At 39.9% G+C, this 27106-nt stretch overlaps 1 protein-coding gene across 2 annotated transcripts in view; it reads left to right on the top strand.

Moving 5' to 3' along the window:
• The window catches only part of tenm2a (teneurin transmembrane protein 2a), a 403035-nt gene that overhangs the window by 61742 nt on the left and 314187 nt on the right, over positions 1–27106 (top strand). Inside the window, exon 2 of one of the 2 annotated variants that reach the window (XM_063000418.1) lies at positions 11230–11499. In XM_063000418.1, coding sequence (XP_062856488.1) covers positions 11286–11499 — 214 coding nt within the window. In that variant the 5' untranslated portion in view covers positions 11230–11285. Of the gene's footprint in view, positions 1–11229; positions 11500–27106 lie in introns of those variants that run through there. The other variant, XM_063000419.1, reaches the window with a different exon arrangement.

Consider the following 27106-nt stretch of genomic DNA (forward strand, 5'->3'; position numbering starts at 1 on the left):
AGGTGTTCGTCTGGCTTTTTGCCATGCTTCTTCCACCTAGAGGTCATAGCATTTTCTCCTCTTTCTGAGCCCTTCGGTGTCAAAATATCTTGCCTCATAGGTTGTTCCTGAGGGAGCAGAGGGTGGTAACTTTGTTGCTGTGTAGGTGAGACCCTCCGTACTCTTACCTGCTGCCATTCTTACAGTCATCAGCCTTGTTTTTTATTCTCAGCTGTCCCACCCACTCTCAACATGTGTGCTCTCACTGAAGTTTTAAGGTGAGAAAACTATACCTTTTTATTTTTATTTTAAAGAGCTTCCGTGATTAAACTCTTTTTTTTCAAGTAAAAGTTAATCTCACTATTATTTTAACCCCTCACACAGTCAGTGGCTCATTCGTAGTGCAGTACATGATCGCTGTGTAATAAGAGAAACACTGACAAAAGGACTTATTACTTCCAGCTCTCATTAAATTGATCTGATCTGTGTCTCTGTGTGTTTCCTGCACTAGTGGCTGCTGTCTTAATGACTTTGTGTGTATTTGCACCTTGGCCCTGACTCTGTCGGTCTGTGACAGCCAATTTCAGACTGCCAGCGTGTCAGCGTGGCACTTTTGTCTGCTCCAAATCCCTTTGTTTTCAGGCAGATTAAGGAGTTCAGAGCTTGGAATGACGGTGGATTTTTGGATTAGTCTAATAAACAGACTCTCTTTCTGAACTTCATTGTGAGCTCACAAAGCTGAGATAACTTTCTTGATTCAAACACATAGGTTCACTTTTGTAACATTAGCAAAAAATGCAAGCCGATTACCCAGCATTACACAACACACATGCCAGCTCAGTTCTGCCTACACCCTGATAAGTTACTGTAGCAATGTGTAATGAGCCCACTTTCCATATAGATCAGCAGAGGGCATGGATTACCGTTGCCTCACTGCTTACATTTTCATGCTTGTCTCTGCCTCGTTCTTTTTTGAGCTGGCTCTTCTGTCAGCATTCTTTTAATCTTTTTCTTGGGAACTAAGATGTTCGTCTTTTTATCATTATTTTCATTATTTTCAGTTTTTTCTGCTTGGTTTTGCATTTTCTTTGTGCTTTTTAGCCACAGTAATGTTCAATTGGCTTAATTACGACAATACGGCCTATTACAAAATCCATGTATAGAGTCTGTTCGAAATCCTAGTGAGCTGCCTTGCTGTCTTATTGCCTACATAGGCAGCTGCCTTAGTAAAGAGGTTTCTAATAAATCATTAACTTATAAGGCAGATTATTCGAACGCACTACTTAGACAGCGATTCCATCAGTTTTCGCTCACTAAGCTAACACAGTTAGCCTCATGCCATTCAGACCAATGGGATGAGATGGCACAACGTGCTATCATGTCAACTAATCTCTCTCCGTTTACCGAAATTGCTGGAATTTGCAAATAAATGACACTTGTACACGTTTATACAAATTAAAAATCAATAATAGTTTATTTATGTTTGAAAAGAACTCCGCATTCATCCGCCATGTTTTTTACTTTTTGTGAGAAAAGCTGTGTCACACTGAATGCTGGGATTGCCTTCACTGGTAAGGCAGCATCGGATGCTCCTGCATTATTCTGTCAAAATACTGTTCAGATTTAAGATGTCTTACTAGACAGCATTTTAAGGCATCTAAGAATCTGAACAGCCTCCTTCTCGGGAGCGTGTGTAGGAAGACGTAAAATACTGTCTATGTAGAGAGCTCCCTAGGTTTTTAAACACACCCTATATATCGGATTCTTCTACAGTGCCCTAAAACAATTTTGACATATGGAAGACCACACAACTTGGACCAAACCCTACTGGGCCTTTCCGACCTTAGCTATGCCAATTGTGCCTGTCACCAAACTTAATTCAAACTTAAAACTTGAGTTCATAAAGGCTTATTTATAACAAAAAAAGAGCATTTAAGGTATTTGCTTCTAAACAGCAGTGTATGTATGGATGTAATTAAAAGTGAGAGCGTGCACCTTGTTGCTTGCCAGCGGATCAATTTTACACCGTGCTCTAAAATGTTCTCGCTGTCTTAAGCAACATGTCAAAAGAACTTTCATGCCACATTTCAACACTGCCTACACATTCTGCTTTTTCAAAAGAAAAAATCTATAAACAGTGTATCTCATTACATTAGTATTGGTCAACCTGCAGAATCAGATTTTATACCAATATAATCATGCATCTCTAAACATAATTACTTTAATAATTGTTCCACCTTAAAACATTACAGGTAATGTGGGTGTCTTGGAATCAGGGCAATACTCGCCACCGGTTACTATCTGTGGGAAGTCTGTGGGAAGTTTTGCATGTTTTTTTTCCTGTACCTATGTTTGTTTTCTCATGGTACCTCTGATTGTGTGATGCCCTGTGATGAACTGGCACGTTGTTTGTGGGGTGTTTCAGCTGAGTGCTTTTCACATGAGTCTCTAATGATAATATTTCTGGATTATCATCCAGAACCATGGTCTGATTGAGTTTAGATTCCACTACAGCAATCTGAGCTTTAAACTCTGAGGATATAGCTCTGTGGTGCTCCTCAAGCAGAACGGTGAGAGTCGCCATATTAAGCTTGTCGCTTGGCCCGCCGGTTGCATCAGCTTTTGAAGTCGGTTTCTTTTTACCCATCTTAGTAATCATAATTAGTCGGTTCCTTTTTACCAATCATATTCGCTGCTGCTATAAAGATCGAAAATTAGGACAATATTAAAAACTAAGGGGGATATAAAAAGTAAAATTATAATAAAATCGCAGGAGCGAGATATAAGCGCGTCTACTCCATCCTCTCGCTTAACCGGAGGTCTTCTGAGTGTTTTTTTGATGTGGCTATTGTAAATCGAGTCTAGTATGAAACTGGATGAGTGTGAAGTGTCTTGTGATGCACTCATACCTTGTTCAGGTTATGATCAAGCTTTGTTATCAATGTTTCTGGGTGGCTTTGAACCCAGATTAATACTGTTTTTTTGGATTTTAAAAATCAACTCTATATTTTAATAATGTATTCTGTTCAGGCCAGCTGATTTTAAAAGTGTTGGCTCTAATGTGTCTTGCAGTATGTGCCAGGCAGGAGATACTTGCTTGAAATTAATGTCAGTTCCAACAATAGGTGAGACAGAGTAGATGAGAGTGCCTCCCTACAGGGCTATCAGAAGGTAGACAGACACAAAGAGCAAACGAAAGAAAAAAAGACACATGAAGTGACAGCTCAGGCAAAATAGATGAAGCCTAATCCTGCTGTAGTGCTGCTCATTGTGAACGGCTTATGGCCTGACATTGCTCTTTGTCTAGACTTAAAATGGTGCCTTGTTTCAGCTTAAGGGGTGCCACGGCTGGGCTCTGGTCCTTTAACTGCACCTCCATATTGGTCGTGATTAATGACCCCTGCTCGAGAGAGGAGCCACTCATTAAAAGCTCAATCGAACTCCACACAATGCTGCTCTGTTCTATCTCTTCTTGGCAGCGATGTCGCAATTCAGTTTTAGATTTGTTCTTCTCTTCTGAGAGATGGAAAAGGGTAATTCATGTCAGAAGAAAGAATGACAGCAGACAAACACGCTGGCGGATCAGCTCATGTGTCGTCATTACATGCTGGAAAAGCACCTACCAGTCTCTGCCTTGTGAAAGGCTAGTGAACAGGTCGTCCCAGCAGGCTCAGCTGCTGTAGTGGTTTCTGTGTGCAGTCCAGACAGCTCATTTCTCTTAAAATGAATCTGTGTCGTCTCTGCTAAAATGAATGTACGAGCCTGTACCTGAGTGCATCAGATTGCAAAAGACTCACGAATGAGGTCACCATGAGGGAATCCTACACAACAGTTAATACAATATACAGCACGGTAGTTCAGTGAATAAAGCCTAATGGTGAATGCAAATGTTATTTATTATTTAACACAGGGTTTTTCGAACGTTTTTACAAGCAACCCACATTTTGTCCTCGTTTTTTACTGTGACGCAGGAAACGCAAACATGCATCAGAACGAAAAACAAAACTAAATATACTTAAAATTAGGGATGCATCGATACCATTTTTTCCCAACCGAGTACAAGTACAAGTACATGTATTTTTGTACTTGCCGATACCGATACCAATACCTATTTAGAATACCGTTTTTTTAAACAATAACACATGTGAGAAGTGATGAGAAGTTTAATGATACCACGTCCAAAAATGCACGTCAACAAGTAGCGAGTGATCAAAGTGTTTGTGCGCTGACGTGATGAAATCAAGGAGGAAAAATAAATGAATCTGAGTGGATTTGGCAACACGAATAGCATAGATTGTTCTGTAGTGAGTTGGAGGTTAATAAATATTTTTGCAATGTTGGTGTTTTGTTGTTTTGTTTTGTAGAGAACGAGGTCAGAAATACTGTAAAACGCGTGTGCTGATGTATTCTGATATAAACTATATTATCCCCCTGTCCCACCTGTTTACACTCCGCTCCTGCGTTTCCCCTCACACCGTATCCTGCGTTCTCATTGGCTGTTCGACATGTCACTCATTCCCAGTCGCACATCTGAGATCAGATATCTGACGTGCTAGAAAACTCGAGCGCTTGGCGAGCCGGTCGGATCGAGTTGTTGGATAGTTCACACTTAGCGATCGAGAGCCGAGTTTCGATCGCCGAGCGAACGCCGAGTTGCTCCCGAGTCGGCAAATGTAGCGCCGACCGGCCGCCGAGCGAAAATCAGGGCAAAGATCGTGTAGTGTGAACCAGGCATAACGCAGCAACGTGCACTAGGTACACGGTATCGGATGTTTAGTATCGGAGCCTCGTTTGCGAGTACGAGTACAAGTTAATGAGCGTGGTATCGGGCAAATACCCGATACCAGTATTGGTACTCATGCATCTCTACTTAAAATATAATTAAAAATGGTGGCAATCTGGTCTCACTGTGGTTTACAAGATGTAACGTAAAGCCTCCACATGAAGGGGGGGGGGGGTACAAGTTCATTTAGTTTTTATGTACCTGTTGAAATTTGTTTATTTCTTATTATTTATTTCTGTGAATTAACAGACAGTTCCCCAGGAATATGACTTTGCAAACCCTTGCAGTATTGAACCACTTTTTGTTCTTAGGTAACTTAGGTAACCAGTATTGAACTACTTATGCTTTTGCTGTCCAGTACACACAGTAACTTCACACATAGTAATTGTAATGAAGTGGTTTATTGTGTGTATCTTTCTGATGTGGTCCTACTGCTACCCTGTTCAGAATGAAGTGGTTATGGAAGATGAATGCATTATTGAGCAACATAATAGATGTTCTTCTTTTGGTTGTTCCCATCAAGGGTCACCACAGTGAATCATTCATCTCCGTCTTGCCTTGTTCTGAGCATCCCCTTCTGTCACTGCAACCACCTGCATGTCCTCCCTCATCACATCCATAAACCTCTTCTTTAACCTTCCGGGTGGCACAGTGGCTAAGTGGGTAGCTCTGTCGCCTCACAGCAAGAAGGTCCTGGGTTTGATCCCCAGGTGGGGGGGGTCTGGGTCCTTTCTGTGTGGAGTTTGCATGTTCTCCCCGTGTCTGCGTGGGTTTACTCCGGGTGCTCCGGTTTCCTCCCACAGTCCAAAGACATGCAAGCGAGGTGAATTGGAGATACAAAGTTGTCCATGACTGTGTTTGATATAACCTTGTGAACTGATGAACCTTGTGTAATGAGTAACTACCGTTCCTGTCATGAATGTAACCAAAGTGTAAAACATTACTTTAAAATCCTAATAAAAACAACAAACTTTAACCTTTCTCTCCTTCTCCTGCCTGGTGGCTTCATCCTCAGCTCAGAACTCTCATACCTCTTCTGCACATGCCCAGACCATTTCAATCTCGCCTCCCTAACACTGTCTCCAAAACATCCAACCTGCGCTGTCCATCTAATAAACTCGTTCCTAATCCTGTCCGTGCTCGTTTATTAAAAGCACACAAAGCAAATGTAATTCTGTAGCGATCCTCATACTGTCGTAGTGTGTGTGGGGACTAATCTGAGATTGAGTTCTGTATCAGAGCCAAATGCGTAAACAGAAAACATGCCATCTCTGCTTACTGCAGCTCTACCCCACAAGCCAAAATATATGTTATGTTATCATCAAAGTGAGACCCCTGCAAATCTGTCAGCCAAAACATATCCGTGAAATGATTCCGAGCACAACCTCATAGCATATCCATCAGCAATGTAACAAAATCGTTTCCCCTGCTGGAAATTGTCCCCAGCAAAGCTGTAATTTTACAGTGCCAAAGAGGACCAACACAATCATGTTTATTGTTGAGCTGCACTGTTTACAATGACGAGCTCTGTACGCTGATTGATTAAAAAAAATCAGTTCAAACTTTAAATCATATATTGTATTAGGGCCAACATGATGGAAAGATTTTAAACTCGGACATAATGATTTTATCGTTGATGTGCTGCTCATGTTGCACTTGTAGGTTGTCATTAAATTTGATGAAGACGGTCATGTTCAGAGTTTACTTGTTTTAACAGAATCTATGTCTCAAGTCTAGGATTGCTAGGTTTGTTTCTGCTTGTTTGCGCTCATGTTTACTGGTAATGCTGGGTAAAAAGGACTGACGAAAACCTGGCAGGCACTACTCACTCTTATCACTGTAGATAAAATGCCGTGGCTGATTGTGTGGGTAATACTTTTCTTGCATGACCACCTGTACCCTGCATTACTTTAAATAAAACTTTAAGTAACCTGAGGTACCAATGACCATACAAAAGCCTCATATTTTTTATACACAAGCTCTCTATAAACAAAACTAGCAAATGCACACTGAGGTTGGGTAAATCATCACCCTTAGACTGTTATTACATGATAATGGAATAGAGTAGAATACAATACCTTTATTTGTTATATACTGTATACATATACAGGTGTACAGTAGAACTAAATTCCTTTTTCGCTTATCCCAGCTTATTTGGAAGCTGGGGTCAGAGCGCAGGGTCAGCCATCATACGGCACCTCTGGAGCAGAGAGGGTTAAGGGCCTTGATCAAGGGCCCAACAGTGGCTGCATGGCAGAGCTGGGATTCGAACTCTCAACTTTTCAATTGATAGCCCAAAGCTCTATCCACAAAGTGGTTTGTGTTTCATTCACTACAATGCTGGTCGCATATTGCTGCTTACCACAGTGTTTACATCTTTTACATGATAAGAAGCAAACTTTCTTGATAGTATTGATAGTAAATACTAAATGACTGAAGATTGACAGTTTATTCACATGCAATATTTTGTTTAATAAAGTGTATTTTAATTTTAAACAAGACTGCTCTGGCTCTGGCTGTCATTAGAGACTTGAGAAAATAAAAAAGGAGGTGGGTTAATGATACTTTATTGCTTCAACCAAGGGCGCATTAAAGGTTATTAAAGTGCTACAAAAATACAGTAAGTGTTTCCAGCATTAATAAATGTGGGATTGCTATTAAAAATATTTTTCTTACAATGTTGTGGTTCTAATTTAAAGTTGAATTAAACAGTTCAGGGTTGCATGAAACAGTAAGAATCAGTTTATTTCAAATCAGACATAAGACAGAGGGTAAAAGTTGACTCATCTGACCGTTTTACATTTTCCAGTGCTTACGGGTCTGTCCTGTAAAGTGTTGTTTATCCCTGTCAGTAAGCTTTCACATGTGACCACTGTTCCTCTTTAATGGTGCTATTTGTTCCTGCCTGGCATACACCATATGGTCATAAGTATGTAGACGCCTGACCGTGCCAAAAACGTGGTCATAATCATGGTCCACCCAATCCTTATTTTTCGCTATAACAGCCTCCACTTTTCTTTATTTGTCTGTGGGAATTTGTGCCTGTTCAGTTAAAAAAATCATTTGTGAGGTCTGGCACTAATATTGGAAAGAGTCTGGCTTGCAGTTCATCCCAAGCTTGTTTAGTCGGATTGAGATCATGGGTCTGTGCAGGCCACTGGAGTCTTTTTACACCAAATTTATAAACTGTGGCTTTTGGTTTGTTTTGTTTCAGTGACTAATGCACTTTCAGGTTGGGCACCACTTATCAGTGTCTTTGAAACTTGAATTTTCTTTACATGATGCAGCAGTCGGCACGGTAGCAGTTTAGTCTTTCCAATGCTTTACATCAAAGACATGTTGTGACCTTGCTGATGAGTTGAGTCTAGCTTCAAGTACAAATTTTGCAATGTTTTAATTACTGCCTTTTATTCTACTTGGAATTAATATATACATTGTTCACTTCTTCTTGTAAAATGCAATCTTAGAATGATCTTATACTCTTTAGATTTAATCCCACACATTAGGCCAGCAGATGTAGGAAGTGATGTGTTGTGCCTGTGCATTCACCATGCCAGCAGCCAGTCACCATTAACCTTGCAGCTTTCATGTGTGGGAGCTCAATGATTGATCGGCTGTCCTGAATTTCAGCATCCCTCCCTCCCTCCCTCCTTCTCTCCTGGGCCGTGTAGAGGTTTGTGGAGGACGGAGCTGGATCAGCGGAATAAGAGAGCATGCAGGATTGCTCCATTCTGCTCCACACCCTCCGGCTTTTTCTTTCCTTTCTGTCTAGAAGGAATTGAAGGAGTGACCTGGTTATTCTGGGGTTTAAGTGTGCGCTGACCTGTTTCTTCTTCTCGCCTTTTACATTATCTTACCGTCTTACCACCACACTGTTTTAGCTGCCCTGATGCAGCGTTCAGGCTGCATTATGCTTTCTCAGAGGTGTTTCTGTGAGAGGCAAAATGAATGTCTGATAGCCTAAAGCTTTTATTTATCAGAACTGTGGGAGGCTTTTAGCTGCCAATCAAACTAAATAGACAGTTGTTAAAGGTAAAGACTTAACTTTGTGTGTCAATGATAACTATTAAGTACCCTAAAGATTGTTGGTACGATCCCCCTCGCTTATTTTTGAGCATTTAGCCATGTGAGGCTATTTCCTCTTGTATGAATCTCAGCATACACTCACTGAGCACTTTATTAGGTACACCTATCTGGTACTTCCATTCACCAATTATTTTATAAGCTACACCTACTGCGCAGATACATTTTGTGAATGTAGAATTACTGACTGCTATTCTTTGTTGCTGTGTACACTGTGCTCTGTAAACCTTTCCTTTACCATATTAACCAATTCAGTGGGCCCACCAGAGAGCAACCACTGACCAGAGTATGTTCATTATGGTGCAGCAGTGTTGTTGGGATTGTTAGATTGTTAGTTGTTAGATTGTTAGTCCTTGTTAGTCAAGTGGTACTAATGATTTGGCTCATAAATGTATGATTACATGAATATTTATAGTGTTTTTTCATGTGTTTATATTTTAATGTCAATCACTAACAGAGAATGACATTAATTTGAGTTCAGTTTTCTGTCATAATATGCTGGAAGGGTCATGAACAGCCAAGAATAGTGTTTGTGGCTGTGGTTGCATGTGCATGTGGGTTTGAACCACCCGTAATGCTGATGCCTGCTGTCTACAGCTCTAATGGTCTACTTTTAATTACTGTCTAATTACCCTCAGGTACTTCAGCACTTGACAGCTTTATGACTTCTGGCTATAGAGGACTTATGCTTGCTGACACTTTGTCAATAATAGGACACGACTGCCCCCGGTGTATGAGTGGTGGTGTGTTGGTAAACCAGTTATATTAGTATTAATATCACTGTTCTTGGATAAATTTGGTTAAATCAAAACCACCCCCCACACACAGTTTTATAAATGTGGGATTATGCTGTAATTTGAAATGCTTTTCTGACTTTCCACTCTTCCTCCGCCAGTAATGAAAGAGGGACAGACTATGCCCTCAAGTCATTTCCTTTACCTTCCTCTGTTTTGCCACCAGTTTCTGAGTACCAGTGAATATGTAAACCCGACACAACAAGCCACGATGCTCACAGCAGTTTTGGGAATGGCTTACCACAGAAGTACACAACTTCTAGTAGATTTTTAGGTGCACATATAGACTGTTTAACATTTGGAAAGAAGATTGATGCTTCAACAAGACAACCCTAATCAAGCAGCCAAAAAATAAAAATGCTTGCAGGGCAAAGCTAATCTCCTGACATAAGTCCTGTTCAAATGTATAAATGATTTTAGAATTTGTGAATGTGTTAAAAGACCCTCTTAGTCTTGAGAGATTAAGGACAGATGTCATTAAGAAACTACCAGTTAAACCAAATAGGGGCAAATATCTAATTATTTTATTCCCTAGACTTCTTCTAGCTTAGGGTCAGGGTCATGACGGGTCCAGCAAGTCCCCCCACCCAGACATGACCAATCTTGTTTACAATAGCACTGGCCAGGTTTCTACACAGACATGATTGGCGGCCTGGTGTAACAGACTGTTGCATCAGTTACCTGACTCTAGCTTCGGATTATGACTATGGTTCCTAGGAAGAGCCTAGTAAAGATTTCACTGATGTTATGCATGCGTCTCGCCTCTATTGTCTGCCCGACATCACACATTGTAGACTGTTGAATGGTCAAATGAAGTTGTCACAGAATCTTTAGAAAATATAGACGTGAGACAATTTGCGCTCCATATTTAAAACCTAACTGCGATAGATTTTATTCACTTTACTTCTGTGACAGAGCTTTTAAAAAGTTGGAAAAACTTTGAGAACTGCTTTTGGTCATCTGACAGGGTGTAAGCTCGCATCAGTGTGTGATTAGACATGGGAGTGCAATGAGAACTTCAGTCTAGCATTTAAACATAAAACATTTTCAAGACAATTTTACAGATGATGCAGTACATGGGGTACCAGTCGCAGCAAAGCAGTGGTGTGTGTGTGTGTGGGGAGGACTGCAAAATAATTAAAAAAAGGACTGCAAAATAATTAAAATAAATAATAGAATGCATTTATTTGTCATATATACATATACAGATGTACAGTACAACTAAATTCTTTCATCATAGCTTGTTTGGAAGCTGGGGTCAGAGCGCAGGGTCAGCGGTTGTATGGCGCCCCTGAAGCCAAAAGGGTTATGGGCCTTGCTCAGGGGCCCAACAGTGGCTGCATGCATAGCCCAAAGCCCTACCCACTAGGCTACCACTGTGTATTTGCTCTCAGCATCTATTGAATAATGCCACCACAATTGGAAACGGACCACAACACATTAGGCATGGCACAGATAGTTAAGTATTTGAATATAAAACATATTGTACTATGGTACCATGTAATAGAGTGCAAAAATTGTCCCACAGGCTTTAAATTAATCTTTTTTGTTAAGATCACTGAATATGTACTTGTGTTTTGTGTTTGACAGGTGAGGGAGCAGACATTTTACTAAGTGCTTCACCTTCAACAGCTTCTACAGCAGCCATGGACCTGAGGGAGCGTAGACATCGCTCTTTGACTCGTGGCCATTGTGCCAAAGAGCTCCAGTTTACCACTTCAACCCTTGATGTGCCCACACAGAAATCCTTCAGATCCAGCGAGACTCTTAAAGCATTTGAACAGGAGGCACGTTTGCCATACGGAGCCTGTGTGGCCAACATAGTACACCACGAAGCAGACGAGTACTCTAGACAAGGAGGTAAGTTCACGCCATGCTTAAGTACACACACACACACACACACACAATATTAACAGACAAGCTTGAGAAGCCTCTCAAAGATCAGACTCCTTAGGGACCATTATGTAGTTCAACAGACGTCTTCAGTTTAAGGATCATCTAGCGTTGCTTAAACATCATAACTTAATCTCAGTATCTCTATTAATAGTTTTGTTTGTCTTTGTTTCACACTTTTGAGTATTAAGCGCTTTTTTGGCACCTGTTCAGAAGCTCAACTTATTTATCATTTTCCTCAATTCTAAACTTAACAACATTCTAACAATGTTGGCAACTTAACAATCAATTCTAAACCATGACAACATTGTCAAGAAATTATTCAGTCTGTGTATAGTGGCAATTATGATAAAGGTAGTTTAGTGACAGCTACATTAATTTCATTTCTAAGTTTAGCCTCTTTAGTAAATGTTTTCACCATAGTAATTGTTGTTGCTTAGAGACAATCAGTGAACGTGCTAGACCATAAAGGTAAATCATACTTTTTTATTCATTTCATTTTTATCATCGCTTTATCCTGGTCAGAGTAGCGGTGTGTCCAGTTCCGCAGGGAAAAACTGGGTGCAAGGCAAGAACACACTTGGCAGAACCTCAGTTTATTCAGTCCACCCTAAAAAAAATCCAACCATGTCTGTGTAGACGCCCGTCCAGCCCATAATACCGCCAATCAGGTCAATCAGCGAACTTTAACTTTCATTTTATTGAATCACAGCTGGGTACAATCGTGCACAAAAATGACAATTGTGCTGATTTCTTGTGTCAATTTATTTACTGTCAGTTTAGAGCCCAGTGGTTTTGTGATTCACAAGAGGAGAGTTTCCTGATTCTAATGATTTGCAGTTTATGTGGGTACATGCCACCTCCTCTAAGCTATTTAACAGAAAAATGGCAAAAAAGTCTGTGAACACCTGACTATGAGCTAGTTGGACATCACATACCAAAACCACTGGCATTAATGTGGTGCATTAATCTACCCAGGTCACCCTATGCTGAAAGTAAACTTGTCCAGATGCTGTTCCATGAACTTCCAAATCATTTCTGCTATCAAGCTGCTGAAACAGTGGTGATGCTTCCCGTAATCAAGTACAGTTTATATTGGCATGGGCTTTAATGCTGATAACCCCATGCTCTGCATTATCCAGTGTAATCACCAATAACATTTAGATGAGTTTTAAGGTGCTGAATCTGGAACAGGAGGTTCTTTCTGGAACAGCACACCTCTGAGCCCAGTGTTTTGCTTGGTTGTCTGTGAACAGTCTCACCTGTGTTGCACTGTGTTTTTGGATTACATCTGATCTTTTAAACAGGTACCTTTTTTCCAACATTTGCAGAGATGTTACTGTTCCATGTAATGTGTGTATATGTACCTATTTATTAGTAAATGTTATAGAACTTTCAACAACAAGTTAATAAGACCTAGCAAATTACCATCGTTTTTAGAAAACCAAATTGATTTAAATCCCTTTTTACCAAGGCTATATATTTCATAATCCTAGCTATGTATGCTGGTTCATATTATTACACAAAGGAGTAAATAAAATCATATAAAAATTATATAATTGTCTAGACTAGGCATTTTACAACCCAGGTATTTATGTCCGGAAAAGGTGTAACACCTCATTTGACACCCTGTTCATATCTCAGTTGCCAAACTGCCACATTACAATGTGTTGAATAGTAAAAGTTTAAAATATACACTGCCTGCAGGCCTGTTCCACCTCTTGTGTAATCTGTCTACACACTGAACTAATCTCTGAGCTCTATACATGCTACAGGAAGGCTATGTAAAGCAATCTCTAAGCAGCCTCTTGGGTTTCCTTAGACACCTTTCATTGAACCAAGTGCTGCCCTGAATGTGTCACCTGTTCTTATCAGACATCCTGCTACTAGATGCCGCCGATTAGCTGTCACCTGTTTCTCGGTTTCACTTCTCATTTAGAGGTCCCTCTCATTCACAGGCCAGATTGGGACGGGTCTGTGTCTGTTTTAGTAATTTACCTGTCCTGAAATATTTATGAGCATGAAATGCAAGAGGAAGCCTGGACATATTGACAGTTCTATAATTGTTAAAGCAAAGTTAATATATGAGTTTTCCTAGACTTTAATTGGTTGATTTTCATCCAATTTAAGATTGATCTATGACAGCACAAAAAGAGCACAGAAAAAGATTCCTTCTCTACTTTTTAATTCTGGCATCTGGATTTGTCCAAAAACCTGTTTCGTCAAAAACATCCCTCCACTAATCTGCACATTAACTGGTATTTAGCACAAAAGGGGTTCAATCTGAATGAATCACAGAGTAAGAATTCAGAATATACTGCTGTTGGAATTGCCCAAATCGACCCCTGCTTTGATTGTTTTACACTTTGGTTACATTCATGACAGGACAGGTAGTTACTGGTTACACATGTATTATCAGTTCAATTTTCAGTTCAAAGTTATTTTTTATTTTTTATTTTTTTTTCGAATTTTCTCCCCGATTTTTCTCCCAATTTTTAGCGCTTCCAATCTGTCTTCCGCTGCTAACAGGCACACCAGACCTGCATCCAAGGAGAGCACGCCGCTGCCCCACGCCTTCTTTACACGTGTACAGCCCTCCTCTTCTCGTCCGTGCATTCTGCACGGGCGTCTCTTCTGCAAATCAGGGTCCTTACACAGCGCATGAAGACCCACCCACCCACATATAGTCCGGTCCCCCACCCTGCAGGCACTGCCAATTATGCCCGCCAGATGGCGCCCAGCCGACCGGTGGCAACACCGAGCCTCGAACCGGGAGGTTCAGAAACTCGGTGCTGGTGCGTCAGCGGAATATCCCGCTGCGCCACCTGGGCGCCCTTCAGTTCAATTTTATTGTCACTATCACTGACACTTTTGTATCTCCAATTTACCTAACGTACATGTCATTGGATTGTGGGAGGAAATTTACTCAGACACGGGGAGAACATGCAAACTCCACACAGAAAGGACCTGCACCGCTTCACCTGGAATTCAAACCCAGAACCTACTTGCTATGAGATGACATTGCTGCCCACCGAGTCACCGTACTGACGCTTCTCATGTGTAAACAACAGCCGATGCATTACTTTATAGGACATTTGCCGAGGCAGGTGATTTACAACATTGGCACTGCAAATGCACAGTAAAGTAGCACCAATTAAACATAATACAGGCAACAAATCAGCTGGGTACGTTTTACCAGGCATAATGTGCTGTTTACCTAAAAACATCTGTATTAGCAAATCTGAAAAATTTGGGCTTAATAATTAGGACATGCAAATAACATCTGTATGCTAAAATCAAAAGCAGTGTTTTGCACTAAGATGGAAAAGTGAGGGGCATAGTAAAAAAACAGGGGTACATTTTTTGGTTTAATTGTAAAAGCCAAGCTGCTGGTGACAGTCCTGGGGGTTCGATGTTCTGTGAACCTAGCCATTGTTAGGGAAACACATTAGTGCGTCTTTAGTGCTGATTCCAAGCCCTTATAAATCACAGGGTTGCATCAGAAACAGCATCTGCCTAAAAAATGTAAATATGTGGAACGTTGTAGCGACCCTTAATGGAATCAGCCTAAAGGATCATTCATTTATGGTTCACACATTTTCACATATGGATCATTAATACTTTAGATTATGTTTGGACAGCCATGCTATGAAGTGCCATCACATGTTGAGTCTGCCATGCATTACCGTCACATGATACAGTATGTTAAGGTTGACATTCCATCGTAGCCTTTTTAGATGGCCTGTCAGATATTATAGAAATCTGTGGTGACTGTAGCCATGTTGAGCATAATGTCTAGAAACTCACTACTACATCTTATTTCATCACTGACTGAACTCATTTTACAGTCAGTATGTTTCAAATTACCATTTTCGTTCACTTATTATCTATTTACTTTTCTGTAATTGATCCAAATGTAACCTCGCCCCCTCCCTAGGAGTAGGAGTTCATTTTTGGTCTTGGTTCTCTTAGTGCTACCTTCAGTTCTAGGCATGCTCAGCAGATGTTTGAAAAACTGGAGGGCTAAATAAATACATTATATTACACTTATGTTTTAAGCATTTTTACATTGTCATATTATTTATTGTGCGTTATTAATAATCATATGATAAAAAAAATATTTCAAGACTTGACTGAAAAATATGTCAATACCAAATTTATATCAGTTTAGCATTTCAGGCAAGTATTGACCCTGATACCAAGAATCAGGACACCCTTAGATAAAGTTTTTTTTAACTGCGGTAGCTGACTAGGTAGATGTTAGAATTTTTATGTGCTGCACATTACCAGATACATAAAAATTATGAGTTTTTAATAGAATACAAAGCTACTTTTGTAATGATATCGTTAAACAGTGTTAAACCAATTCGAATTAGTGAGATGTCCTTCGAGCTGGAAAGATTCATATATAAATAATCTGTCAGCTGTCAGTCACATTAGTCTGTCAATAGTCTGTAATGCAAAATGATTTCTGAATAAATCACTCATGCATCACTCGGACAAGGTGGCATTTAGTGAAACAAAGAGTATTTAGCTCAAAAATCTCTCTTTTACATGTGAAATGATGCATTCTGGGAAATAAAGACATGAGGCCTGTATGTGTGAATGACACAAAGCTGGAACATTACCAGTAAAGCAGAGCCAGTATTTACCAGGTCTTAAGTGTGAAAGAGGCTTTAATAAGTTTTGCTTTTAGGATCACCAATCCTTATGGTTAAGGGAATGGCCATAGGGGGCACTGCCTTTACACTGCGTTATACTTTTCCCTCCAGCGTGCCCTATTCCTGGTCTCACTAATGAGAAAATGTAACCACTTCACCTTGTGACAGAAAAAATAAAGGAAATTTGGAAATAAATCAGAAGAAATGAGACAGAGCTGTGTGAAACAGAGCACACCTTAATACGGTGTTGTAATGAGTCTGCCTTAATTGATCGGGTGAGTTGATGTGAAGCTTTAAAAGGTGGCATCACTGCGACCTCATTCGCCTTAGTGCTCATTGATCCTGTAGCCCAAACCGGATTTTGACTCAATTCCATCGATTAGAGTTGAACCCTTTTTTCACCGCACAAATGGAACTACCGAAAAATACACTTCATCTTTCTTCTCTCTTTCCTGAAAGCATTTTCTCTGACAGACGACACAGGGCTCAGCCATGTGACCGTGATGGACCCTGAAGTTTCAGTGAATGGGACAGGGCCCAATAGATAGTGAGGAAGATATTCATAGTCACTTGATGTGTTCATAGTTTTATCTATTGCACATGCTTCTGCAGTTAGTGTTGCCACAGGTGACTAAGAGTGTCCAGAAGCTAAAGGTAATGGCACTCAGATGTCACCTTGGCATTCATCTTTTTTTCTCATACTACAACCCACAAGACCAAAATATCAGAAACATCATATGGAAAGAGATTTTTAAGCGACTAAACCTTGTAAGTTATATTTGGTAGATTGCCAATTATCGGCATGCATCAGCTATAAAAGAGTTAGCACTGACAATTAGCACTTTGATGTGTGAGATTTCAAAGCAACAAGAGGCAATTAACACAGAGAAACAGTCTTAAAAGCCAATGGTAAAAACACTATAGGGCCAAAAGTAAAACTGTATTTTTGTTCACATGTTTCAGCCACATTCATTGCTAATAGGCATATACAGTCATATACACTGATCAGCCATAACATTAAAACCACCTCCTTGTTTCTACACTCACTGTTCATTTTATCAGCTTCACTTACCATATAGAAGCACTTTGTAGTTCTACAATTACTGACTGTAGTCTATCTGTTTCTCTACATACTTTTTTAGCCTGCTTTCACCCTGTTCTTCAATGGTCCACCACAGAGCAGGTATTATTTAGGTGGTGGATCATTCTCAGCACTGCAGTGACACTGACATGGTGGTGGTGTGTTAGTGTGTGTTGTGCTGGTATGAGTGGATCAGACACAGCAGCGCTGCTGCCTAGTTGGTCCACCTTGTAGATGTAAAGTCAGAGACGATCGCTCATCTATTGCTGCTGTTTGAGTTGGTCATCTTTGAGAACTTCATCAGTGGTTACTGGACACTGCCCACGGGGCGCTGTTGGCTGGATATTTGGGTTGGTGGACTATTCTCAGTCCAGCAGTGACAGTGAGGTGTTTAAAAACTGCATCAGCGCTGCTGTGTCTGATCCACTCATACCAGCACAACACACACTAACACACCACCACCATGTCAGTGTCACTGTAGTGCTGAGAATGATCCACCACCCAAATAATACCTGCTCTGTAGTGGTCCTGGGAGAGTCCTGACCATTGAAGAACAGCATGAAAGCCAGCTAACAAAGCATGTAGAGAAACAGATGGACTTCAGTCAGTAATTGTAGAACTACAAAGTGCTTCTATATGGTAAGTGGAGCTGATAAAATGGACAGTGTGTGTAGAAACAAGGAGGTGGTTTTAATGTTATGGCTGGTCGGTGTACATATACAAGCCTCCTTTTATACTGCACTAGTCACAGTACAGTTTCAGCAATTCCTCTAAAGCTTGGGTGTAAAGCATTCTATGGCAACTTCTGTTTCTTATCTGCTTATAACATCTTGCAACAACTTGACGACAGACATGTTGCTTATCTCTGTACTTTTCACTCCAGCCACACTTTCTCAAGCAACGATATGACTATGAGGATTTAATACACGAGCAGCATAATACTAATATTCAGATTATACTAAGCACAAAATCAAACATTTCCACTACAGTGTTTATTTATTTAATTTTTTTCCATTACTACCAATCTAGTTGTATCCAATTACCCCCTAGCCTGACCCTAGAGGGGTGGTACCTGTCACACACTCCCTTTGACATGTGCAGGCGCCATCTACCAGCCAGCAGAGGCCGCAAATGCAGCAGTAATGATGACTCTTTTCTGCCTGCACACCCTCAGACATAGCAAATCACGTCTGTGTAGGTGCCCGTCCGGCTGACAGCAGAGCTGAGATTAAAACTTAAGTGTATTTTCTTACTATGAGGCCTTTTATATTACTTTAAAATCAGGTGGTACTTAATAGTTCTTCATTCTCTATAATTTAAAGGAAATGCATTTAAAAAGTAAATTACTATCATTCTATACACTGAAGGAATATTGACTTGACTTCTCATTTGCTAATCTGGATGTGTCAGACACCCCCCACCCCACACACACTTCTCTATAAGTGCAAATGAAAATTGAGCGTTGCTTTCTCAGCTAAAGCTGCACTCAAAACTTGTCAGGTGGCTAAGAAGCAAGACTGCTTGGAGGAGTGTAGTGAATGAAATGTGCTGACCACCCTACTGATCAGAAGCATGTCTGGGCCTGTATATACACGGGCCTTCAATATGGGTAAAAGAGCCTGGCCTTCTGCATTAATCACATCTGATCTGTTACTCTGCTGCTTAGTCCCCCCCCCCCCAACCCCCCAAACCCCTGAAAGAAAGCTATTACATAGCATATATTCTTAAACTGAGCTGAGCTGTTGACCAAACTTTGGTCATTTGATAAACAATTGCTTTTTTTTCTTTCTTTTAATTGTCTCTTTTTTTGGAGGGTAGGGACTTCTGGAATATAGCTTGTATGTTTAAGTGTTACATGCTATCTTATGAGGACAGGGACTCATAGCTACTTACTGCTTATCTGATTATGATGACATGATAACATGACTATAATTATAGAGTAAATGTCTGCAAGTGTGAATGCTGGTACATGGAAGGTGGATTAGATTCATGAGCCTGGTTATCCAGCTAACCAGCTATGCTAACCAGCTGACTTGTGAAGTATTTGTTTTTTACTACAACAGTCTAAGTGTCTGATTTTTTTATTCTCAGAGCTGCACTTCTTGTTGTGGAGTGATATAACGAAAGGCCTCAACCCCTGCGGTCATGATCGGCTTCATGTCCGTTATTAAGTATTTTTTTGTCCTCTGATGCACTTTATTAAGGACCGTGTGCTTGAGTTGGTTCTTCTCTTAATCTCTCCCTCATTTGTTACTTCTCACAGTTGGTGTTTTGATGTAAAATTAGCTGTCATGCCACACTGTTCATTCATCATTTTATTCTGTTGATTCTCTGCTCTGTCTGTGTATCGCAATAAGTCCAGGCAGGCAAAGATCAAAGACAGAACAAGGAAGCTGGCGGGTATTAAAAATAAATGACTCTGAGATTAAATGCACTCTCCCTGACTCTCTCTGACTCTCTTTCTCACTCATGTCTCCTTTTTCTCTTACTGTTTTCTCCAGTCATAAATCCACTCACTTCTTTACAGAATTTATAAAGTCAACCAATGAGAACAGATATGTAGTAACCCTGTAGGTGTGTTTGTCTAAATGTAAATGTTTTGTCTTTGCTAATATAATTTTCTGATATCAGACTGGAACACACAAGAGTGGTTAAACATCAATAAATTAAAAATGTATATAAATATAATAGCAGCACCCACTTTAGTGGCCTGGCAAACCGTAGAGCTAACCACATACACCGACCAGGCATAACATTATGACCACTGACAGGTGAAGTGAATAACACTGATTATCTCTTCATCATGGCACCTGTTAGTGGGTGGGCTATATTACGCAGCAAGTGAACATTTCATCCTTAGAGTTGATGTTAGAAGTAGGAAAAATGGGTGAGCATAAGGATTTGAGCAAGTTTGACAAGGGCCAAATTGTGATGGCTAGACGACTGGGTCTGAGCATCTCCAAAACTGCAGCTCTTGTGGGGTGTTCCCGGTCTGCAGTGGTCAGTATCTATCAAAAGTGGTTCAAGGAAGGAACAGTGGTAAACCGGCGACAGGGTCATGGGCAGCCAAGGCTCACTGATGCACGTTGGGAGCGAAGGCTGGCCCGTGTGGTCCGATCCAACAGACGAGCTACTGTAGCTCAAATTGCTGAAGAACTTAAAGCTGGTTCTGATAGAAAGACATTTTTTAATCTAAAAAGTAATTAAGGGAGCCAAGACTAGAGCCAGTGTTGGTCAGTACATGGTACTGAGTAAATGGTAGGTGAGGTGAAAAATCTCAGTTAGCAGTTAGCAGCGTAGGTTTTGGACCTAGTTAAAATTTAGGATCTAGTTAAAATTTACATTTGCAACATATACATACTCTTTGACGGGGTCTAAATACTGTCTGATTTTACAGCCCTACTAATTCCTAATTAGTGATTTACTACATCTGGTGTCTTAGCCGAGCACAGCAAGTAAATACAGGCTAGCGGAGTTGCCCTCCAACAGAAAGATCCTCAGCACCAGCTATTGTTTATTTCAGGCCTAATACACCAAGATCAGCTACACAAGATTTATAGGTTTTTTTTTCAGCTGCAAACAGAACAGTTGATCCTCAGATTTTCTGTAAACACCCGTCGGATTGAAAAGGATCAAGAATACTTGGAAAAGAAACACCTCAGAATGCAAAATACTTTAAAATGAAATAGCTTTATCGACACAGTATTCATTTACACAATTACATACAAGCAAAGTGAAACAATATGTAGGCTCAACATCTGAGCAGTAATAAGTAATTAATTTAATCTTATCTTTCCTATCTTGTGTTCGTCTGCATCTGTTAAATTAGTTAACTAATAGATTGATGTCTTTATAGATTAATGTTAAAATTTTGGTATTTAAACCTTGTGATTTGTTTATCTCCAAGTTATGCATGAAGCCAAATTTTGCAGAATTCCTTTAAAATTAAGTCATTAATTATAACGTTCAGTTGGAAATGGAGTTAATTTATTTGGACTGGCAATGTTAATTGTAAATGAAAATATAAAAAGTAAATAAAATAAAATAGCTAAATATATTAAACATACAGTAATGATATGAGAGAGTTCAATTGTTATTTTCAGTTATTTAAAAGTAGAAGAAATATATACATTTTACTCTGGTCAAAGAAGAGAATATTTGCATAAATCATTAAAATGTCAAGACTTAAACTTTTGACTTTTTCAGCAGTGAAGCTCATATAAGGATTTAGCTATAGACTGCACACTTTGTGCTTTCTGCTGAACTGTTTAGAGTTTTATTAAAGAGAAGGTGCTACTCAGATTAAACCTGGAAACCCTGCTGGTATAATATTCATGCACGTTATATACATCATTTTAATTAATAATAATAATAATAATAATACATTTTATTTATATAGCGCTTTTCAAGATACTCAAAGACGCTAATTAGTGTATAAACTCGTCACATTTTACTAACAAAAAAGTAACTGATCATGTGTGTTCTCTACACACTTCCCATGTCTTCACTTTCTAATCCAGTACACATTTAGTGCTGTATTAAAAATAAATAAATAAATAAATAAATAAATTGGTACCAGGCAGTGAGATTGAGTGGCAGCGAACACAGGCCCATTTGAAGGAACTTACCCTTGGGCTCAATTACAATAAGGGGCTGCTGAGTGCACGGTATTTAACACTTTGTCAAGTTTATTCTGTCTCCTTAAACAGCTGCCTCCTTAGCTGCATCGCCTGAAGGGCCTTTGCTCTGAATCTGATGAAGAATAATAGAATTTCTGTGTGCTTTAAGAGCCATACTAAATGCTAAAAGTATGTATGGGTTAACGATACGTTTCCTGTCATGTTTTATTAATAATGCATGTTAATTAAACATATGCTTAGTTTATAATAAATGAAGATATATTTGTTATTTACGTTGTCTTTACAGCCCAGTTACTGAATCAAGCTTTACATATTGTAGACACTCAAGAAGAAAAGAAACATTTCCCCTTTTCTTCGTCTTTAGTCAAAAACAAGACAATTTTATCATGTATATTTTTAATCATATATACTATGTTTTATTTAATGTAAAGCCGTGTTTTTGCCACTTTGTAAACCTGTCTGTTGGTATCAGGTTAAACTCATTACTTTTTGGGGATGTATTTTTTTACTTGTGGCTTTGCTATGTAGTAAAATGTATGTAAATATCAGTTGATGTGAAGTGGTATTTCTGAGGTGACACAATTCCCCATAGGGTCGGATCTATTTCGGAGGCCCAATTAAAAGGTGTGGAGTGGCCGTGTGGTGCAGGTGCATTATGTGGCGTGGTGCGTTTGACGGTGACAGGACACGCTTCTCAGACACGCTTTTAACACTACACCCTGGATCTAATAAGGGACCCTAATGATCTTTCATGTGTCTCGGGACCGGTGTGTTGTGTGAAAGCTGGACACCCACACCGGAGTGTTAGTCCTTGCAATTAACACCCTGCCCTTCTGAGTCGACCAGTGACAACACACCACCTACCGCCCTGACATGTCCTGCGCAGGAAGAGGTGTCACGACAAAAGGAGGAACACCGAAAGCAATATGTTAGATGAGATGTTTACATATTAAGCCCTTATCAGATTTAGTCTGGACTGTGCAGAACACAGGTTCATATCTTAGGCATATCAGTGCTTAAAGCCTGTGACAGTGATTCAGTGAATGTTCATCCTCATCAAATACAAATGTTTGCTTTGAAGAACCACTCTGGGGTCTCCACTGAGATGTAATTCAGAGCACTTGCTAGTAACTGGTGGATGACACGCTGATGCAAACTGGTTTTAAGTGTGTGTGTGTGTGTGTGTGTGCATGTGTGTTTGCGTGTGATATCTGTCTGAGTCATGGGTATAAAAATGAACACGCCCTTAGAATATATGTAACCTTCATTCATTTATTTATTCAAGTATCTTTATTTATTCATTCACCTCCTGGTGGAGTTTGCAGTAGGACTGGAGATAATCCAGAAACACTGAGTAAAATAAAAGCATATGACAGCGCATCACACACTCGCTCATTCACTTACGCATTTACACTTATGGGTTATTCAGTATATTCAGTAAATCTACTGCCATTGATTTTGAGAGCTTGAAATATATGAGAAAAATGTACTTAACTCACACACATGCAGTAGGAATTAAAACTAGGACCATGGAGTTGTACGTCAGCAACACTAACAGAGCCAGCACTACATCTGTGCAGTAATATTATTGTAACCAAAGTTCCACACTAATTTTATATCATAGCCTCACAAATAGTAAAAAAATAATCATTCATCATTTGTTTACTTAGGTCATTCATTAGTTCATTGAATTATTCTGTTTTAAAAACAGCTTCATAGTGGTCATTCATTCATATCTTTTTACTAACAACTTGTGACCCTGGACAGCTCTGGACAGTTTGTCGATCAATTAACTCAACAGACAGGCTGAGAAAGTCTTTTGTAATCCAGGCAGTCAGACTGTTTAACACCACATGACAGGGGGACGTTAAACTTAATCAAACTAAACTCAAACTGAGACACACATTTTCACCGCCATATTCAAGCCTACATATTTCTCTTTTTTATTTTCGTTCTTATATTTATACCTATATGTATATATTGGTTCTAATCTATATTAATAATAATACTATTATTATCCCTTTATTACTACTGTTATACTTAACTAACAATGTTTTACAGGGTATCACATCACTCATACACTCAGACATAGGAGCAATTTATGAAAGCTGATTTATTTTTTAAGCAGCTAAAGAAAACTAATAAAAACACAGGGAGAACATGCAAAACCCTTGCAGACAGTGACAGATGACAAGGATAAAACCCAGGCCCCAGGAGCCAAGTGGCTTTGCAGAACCTACTGCTCTAGCTATGATCACATTAATCTGGGGTAAATCTTGACAACACCGGTCTCAAGTCAAAAACACATCAAATATAAGAAAACATCCAAGCTTCACACAGATAGTAACTGTAGGTGGGGACTAAACTTTAAAGCAGGACAACACCAGTCTTACGATGTCATTAATGACAGCACATGACCTTTAGAGTGTCACAGTTGGTTCTAAATTTAGCATGCTGACCTCTCTCTGTTACGGCATTCCTCTTTAATCTTGTCACTAAGTTTTCATCCTGGGTTCACACAAGTGTATGGTTACTTTCATTCATCAAACTCAAAAGCTAAAGTAATGATGGACTCTAAAGGAGTACTGGAGATTATGGTGGAAGGGAGAAGATTGGAACAAGTGGACACCTTATATTGGGAAAGAAGAGCATCAAATACTGCAGAATGTGCTGATAAAGTGAAGTGAAGAATAGCAATCAGCATGGCGATGATGGTCAAATTGACAAGGATATGGATAAACAAATCAATTAGCACCGTCACCAAGCTACGACTGAAAGTCTTGGTCTGGCCTGTAGCCATGTATAGATGTGAAGCCTGGACACTGAAGAAAGAGGAAGAAAGATACATTCAGGCTTTTGAGGGCACGTGCATTCCATGAAGGAAGATGATGACCACTGAGCAAGTTTACATGAAGGCCAGAACAGAAATTGAGCTACTGAACCACATCAAGTTTTGCAAGTTGGGCATGTGATAAGGAACTTGTGGAGGAAGACATGAATAAGCTGAATAAAGATCATAATGATGTGGATTGAATTATCAGGGTCCAGTCTGATACAACGAAACGGAGAGCGCTGGAGAAAGCTGACCCGTCAATGCAGCCAGTCATCACAAATTGATAATGTGTGATTGCTGCCTTATTATTGGTTGTAAAGTATGATGTTGACCAATCTCATGGTCAGGTGTCCACGTACTTTTGCCCATATATTCCCTTTCACATCAAAAAGCAAGTGGAAAAATGAAATCCACTGGAAAACCTTGATTCATGTCTTTTTGTCTGAATTGCTTTTTCATCTCACCCCTAACTCTCCACCACCACGTCCATCCTTTTCTTTTGTAGGGCAGCCTGGTCCACGTTTTTCCTCAATTGTTCACCCAAGTCTTTCATTATTCAATGTTTCATTCATCTCAGTAACTGCTTTATTCTGATCAGGGTCAAAGTTACACAGAACATATCTCAAAGGCAATGGGCAGAAGGCAAAACTCCATCCCAGTATATTCCATTCACACATACACAGCTAACATACCAAACTCTACACACAATAATAGGAAGTAAAGATTGAATCTGGGACAATAAAGTTGTACAACAGCGCTGTAGCTAAGCACCAATATGACTGAACCCAATCTAGTTAGTTGGAAACCTTGACTCATGTCTTTTTTATATATATATATATTTTTTTGTTTATGCATTTTCTCCCCTTTTTCTCCTTTTTAGCGAGTCCAATTGCCCGATTGCGTCATGCTTCCTCTCCACCAATGCCGATCCCTGCTCTGACTGAGGAGAACGAAGCTAACCCACGTCCCCTCCGACACGTGGGCAGCATCCAGTATGCATCTTATCACCTACACTTTGACGAGTGCAGTGCAGCTCAGCATTGTGTATGGAGAGACACACCCTGAGAGCACTCTTTTCTCATCTCTGTGCAGGTGCCATCAATCAGCCAGCAGAGGTCGTAATTGCACCAGTCGTGAGAGAGGGCCCATTCGGCTTAATCCCACCCATATCTGAACAACAGGCCAATCGTGGTTCATGTGGCCGCTCAGCCTAGCCGGCAGGCAGAGCTGAGATTCGATACGATGTATTCGAGATCCCAGCTCTGGTTCCAGCGTGTGTTTTTAACGCTGCACCACCTGAGCAGCCGATTCATGTCTTTTTGTCCGCAACTTTTTATTTTATTTCATTTTTAATTTTTGAAACGGTTTCAGTATTTTCCTTAACTGGCTTATCTAGTGCCCTTTTCCAACAATAAATTCAATCTTTAATTAAAACTTAATGTGTCTGTAATGGGATGGAGCATGTCATGACAGATGTGCCAGATGTAAACCTGCACCTAAGATGCTATGAACCCAATCACAGGAGTCTTGAACATGAAATACAGGAAAGAAAAATGATAATACATAAAAAAAATAAAATAACAAAACTAGAGAAAGGAAATCATAAACCTTAGCAAATTGTAAACGAAATCCCTCAAACAAAACTGCAAATCCAACAGAAAGATAAAACCAAACTAAACCAGGGACAATTAGAGTTCGGGGACAGAACTACTGGATTCCTGACCACCCAAGATAAAAGGAAGGAAGGCAACCACAATATATGACCAATACCAGGGTACTCCAGCACTTGGATGCAACTCAGCCAGATATTCAGTTCACTGGCATGTCACAACCAGTACACAGAGAGCGAGCAGACATCAGCACAGGTAGCGACTAAGATCTCAGGAAGTTGCCATGGCATCAGTGAAACTGAAGATGCCAGTGGCAACTGAAAAGAATCCTACAGTTTACCGACTGACTTCCGACTGAGAAACAAAAGCTGAAGAGCAACTAGCAAGGGAGTCAGCAAGAGAGAAAGAGACTCAACACAGAGCTGGGTCCCAGCTACACTTTTAAATGTTCCCCAGGTGTAGCAAGAAACTCTGATTGAAAGCTCAGGAATGCTTTCTGTGTATATTTAAGCAAAACTGTGTCATGTGGTTTAAAAATTATAATGCATACCACATCGTGAAATGTATTTTATCCTCCGAGCTGTTATAGTGCAGCAGGAATAAAAAAAGAACAGGATGACGTGCTAGCGGACGCACCAGTCATCTGTCTATGATCAAGGCCTTTTCAGCTCCAAAAAGCTCCTCGAAAGGTAAGTGTTTGGTTATCTGTAAGGACCTCATTGGGACCGCATTGTCTTCCTTTCCATGCA

The sequence above is a fragment of the Trichomycterus rosablanca genome, chromosome 8 (assembly GCF_030014385.1).
Source record: "Trichomycterus rosablanca isolate fTriRos1 chromosome 8, fTriRos1.hap1, whole genome shotgun sequence".
In the NCBI taxonomy this organism is placed as follows: Eukaryota; Metazoa; Chordata; class Actinopteri; order Siluriformes; family Trichomycteridae; genus Trichomycterus; species Trichomycterus rosablanca.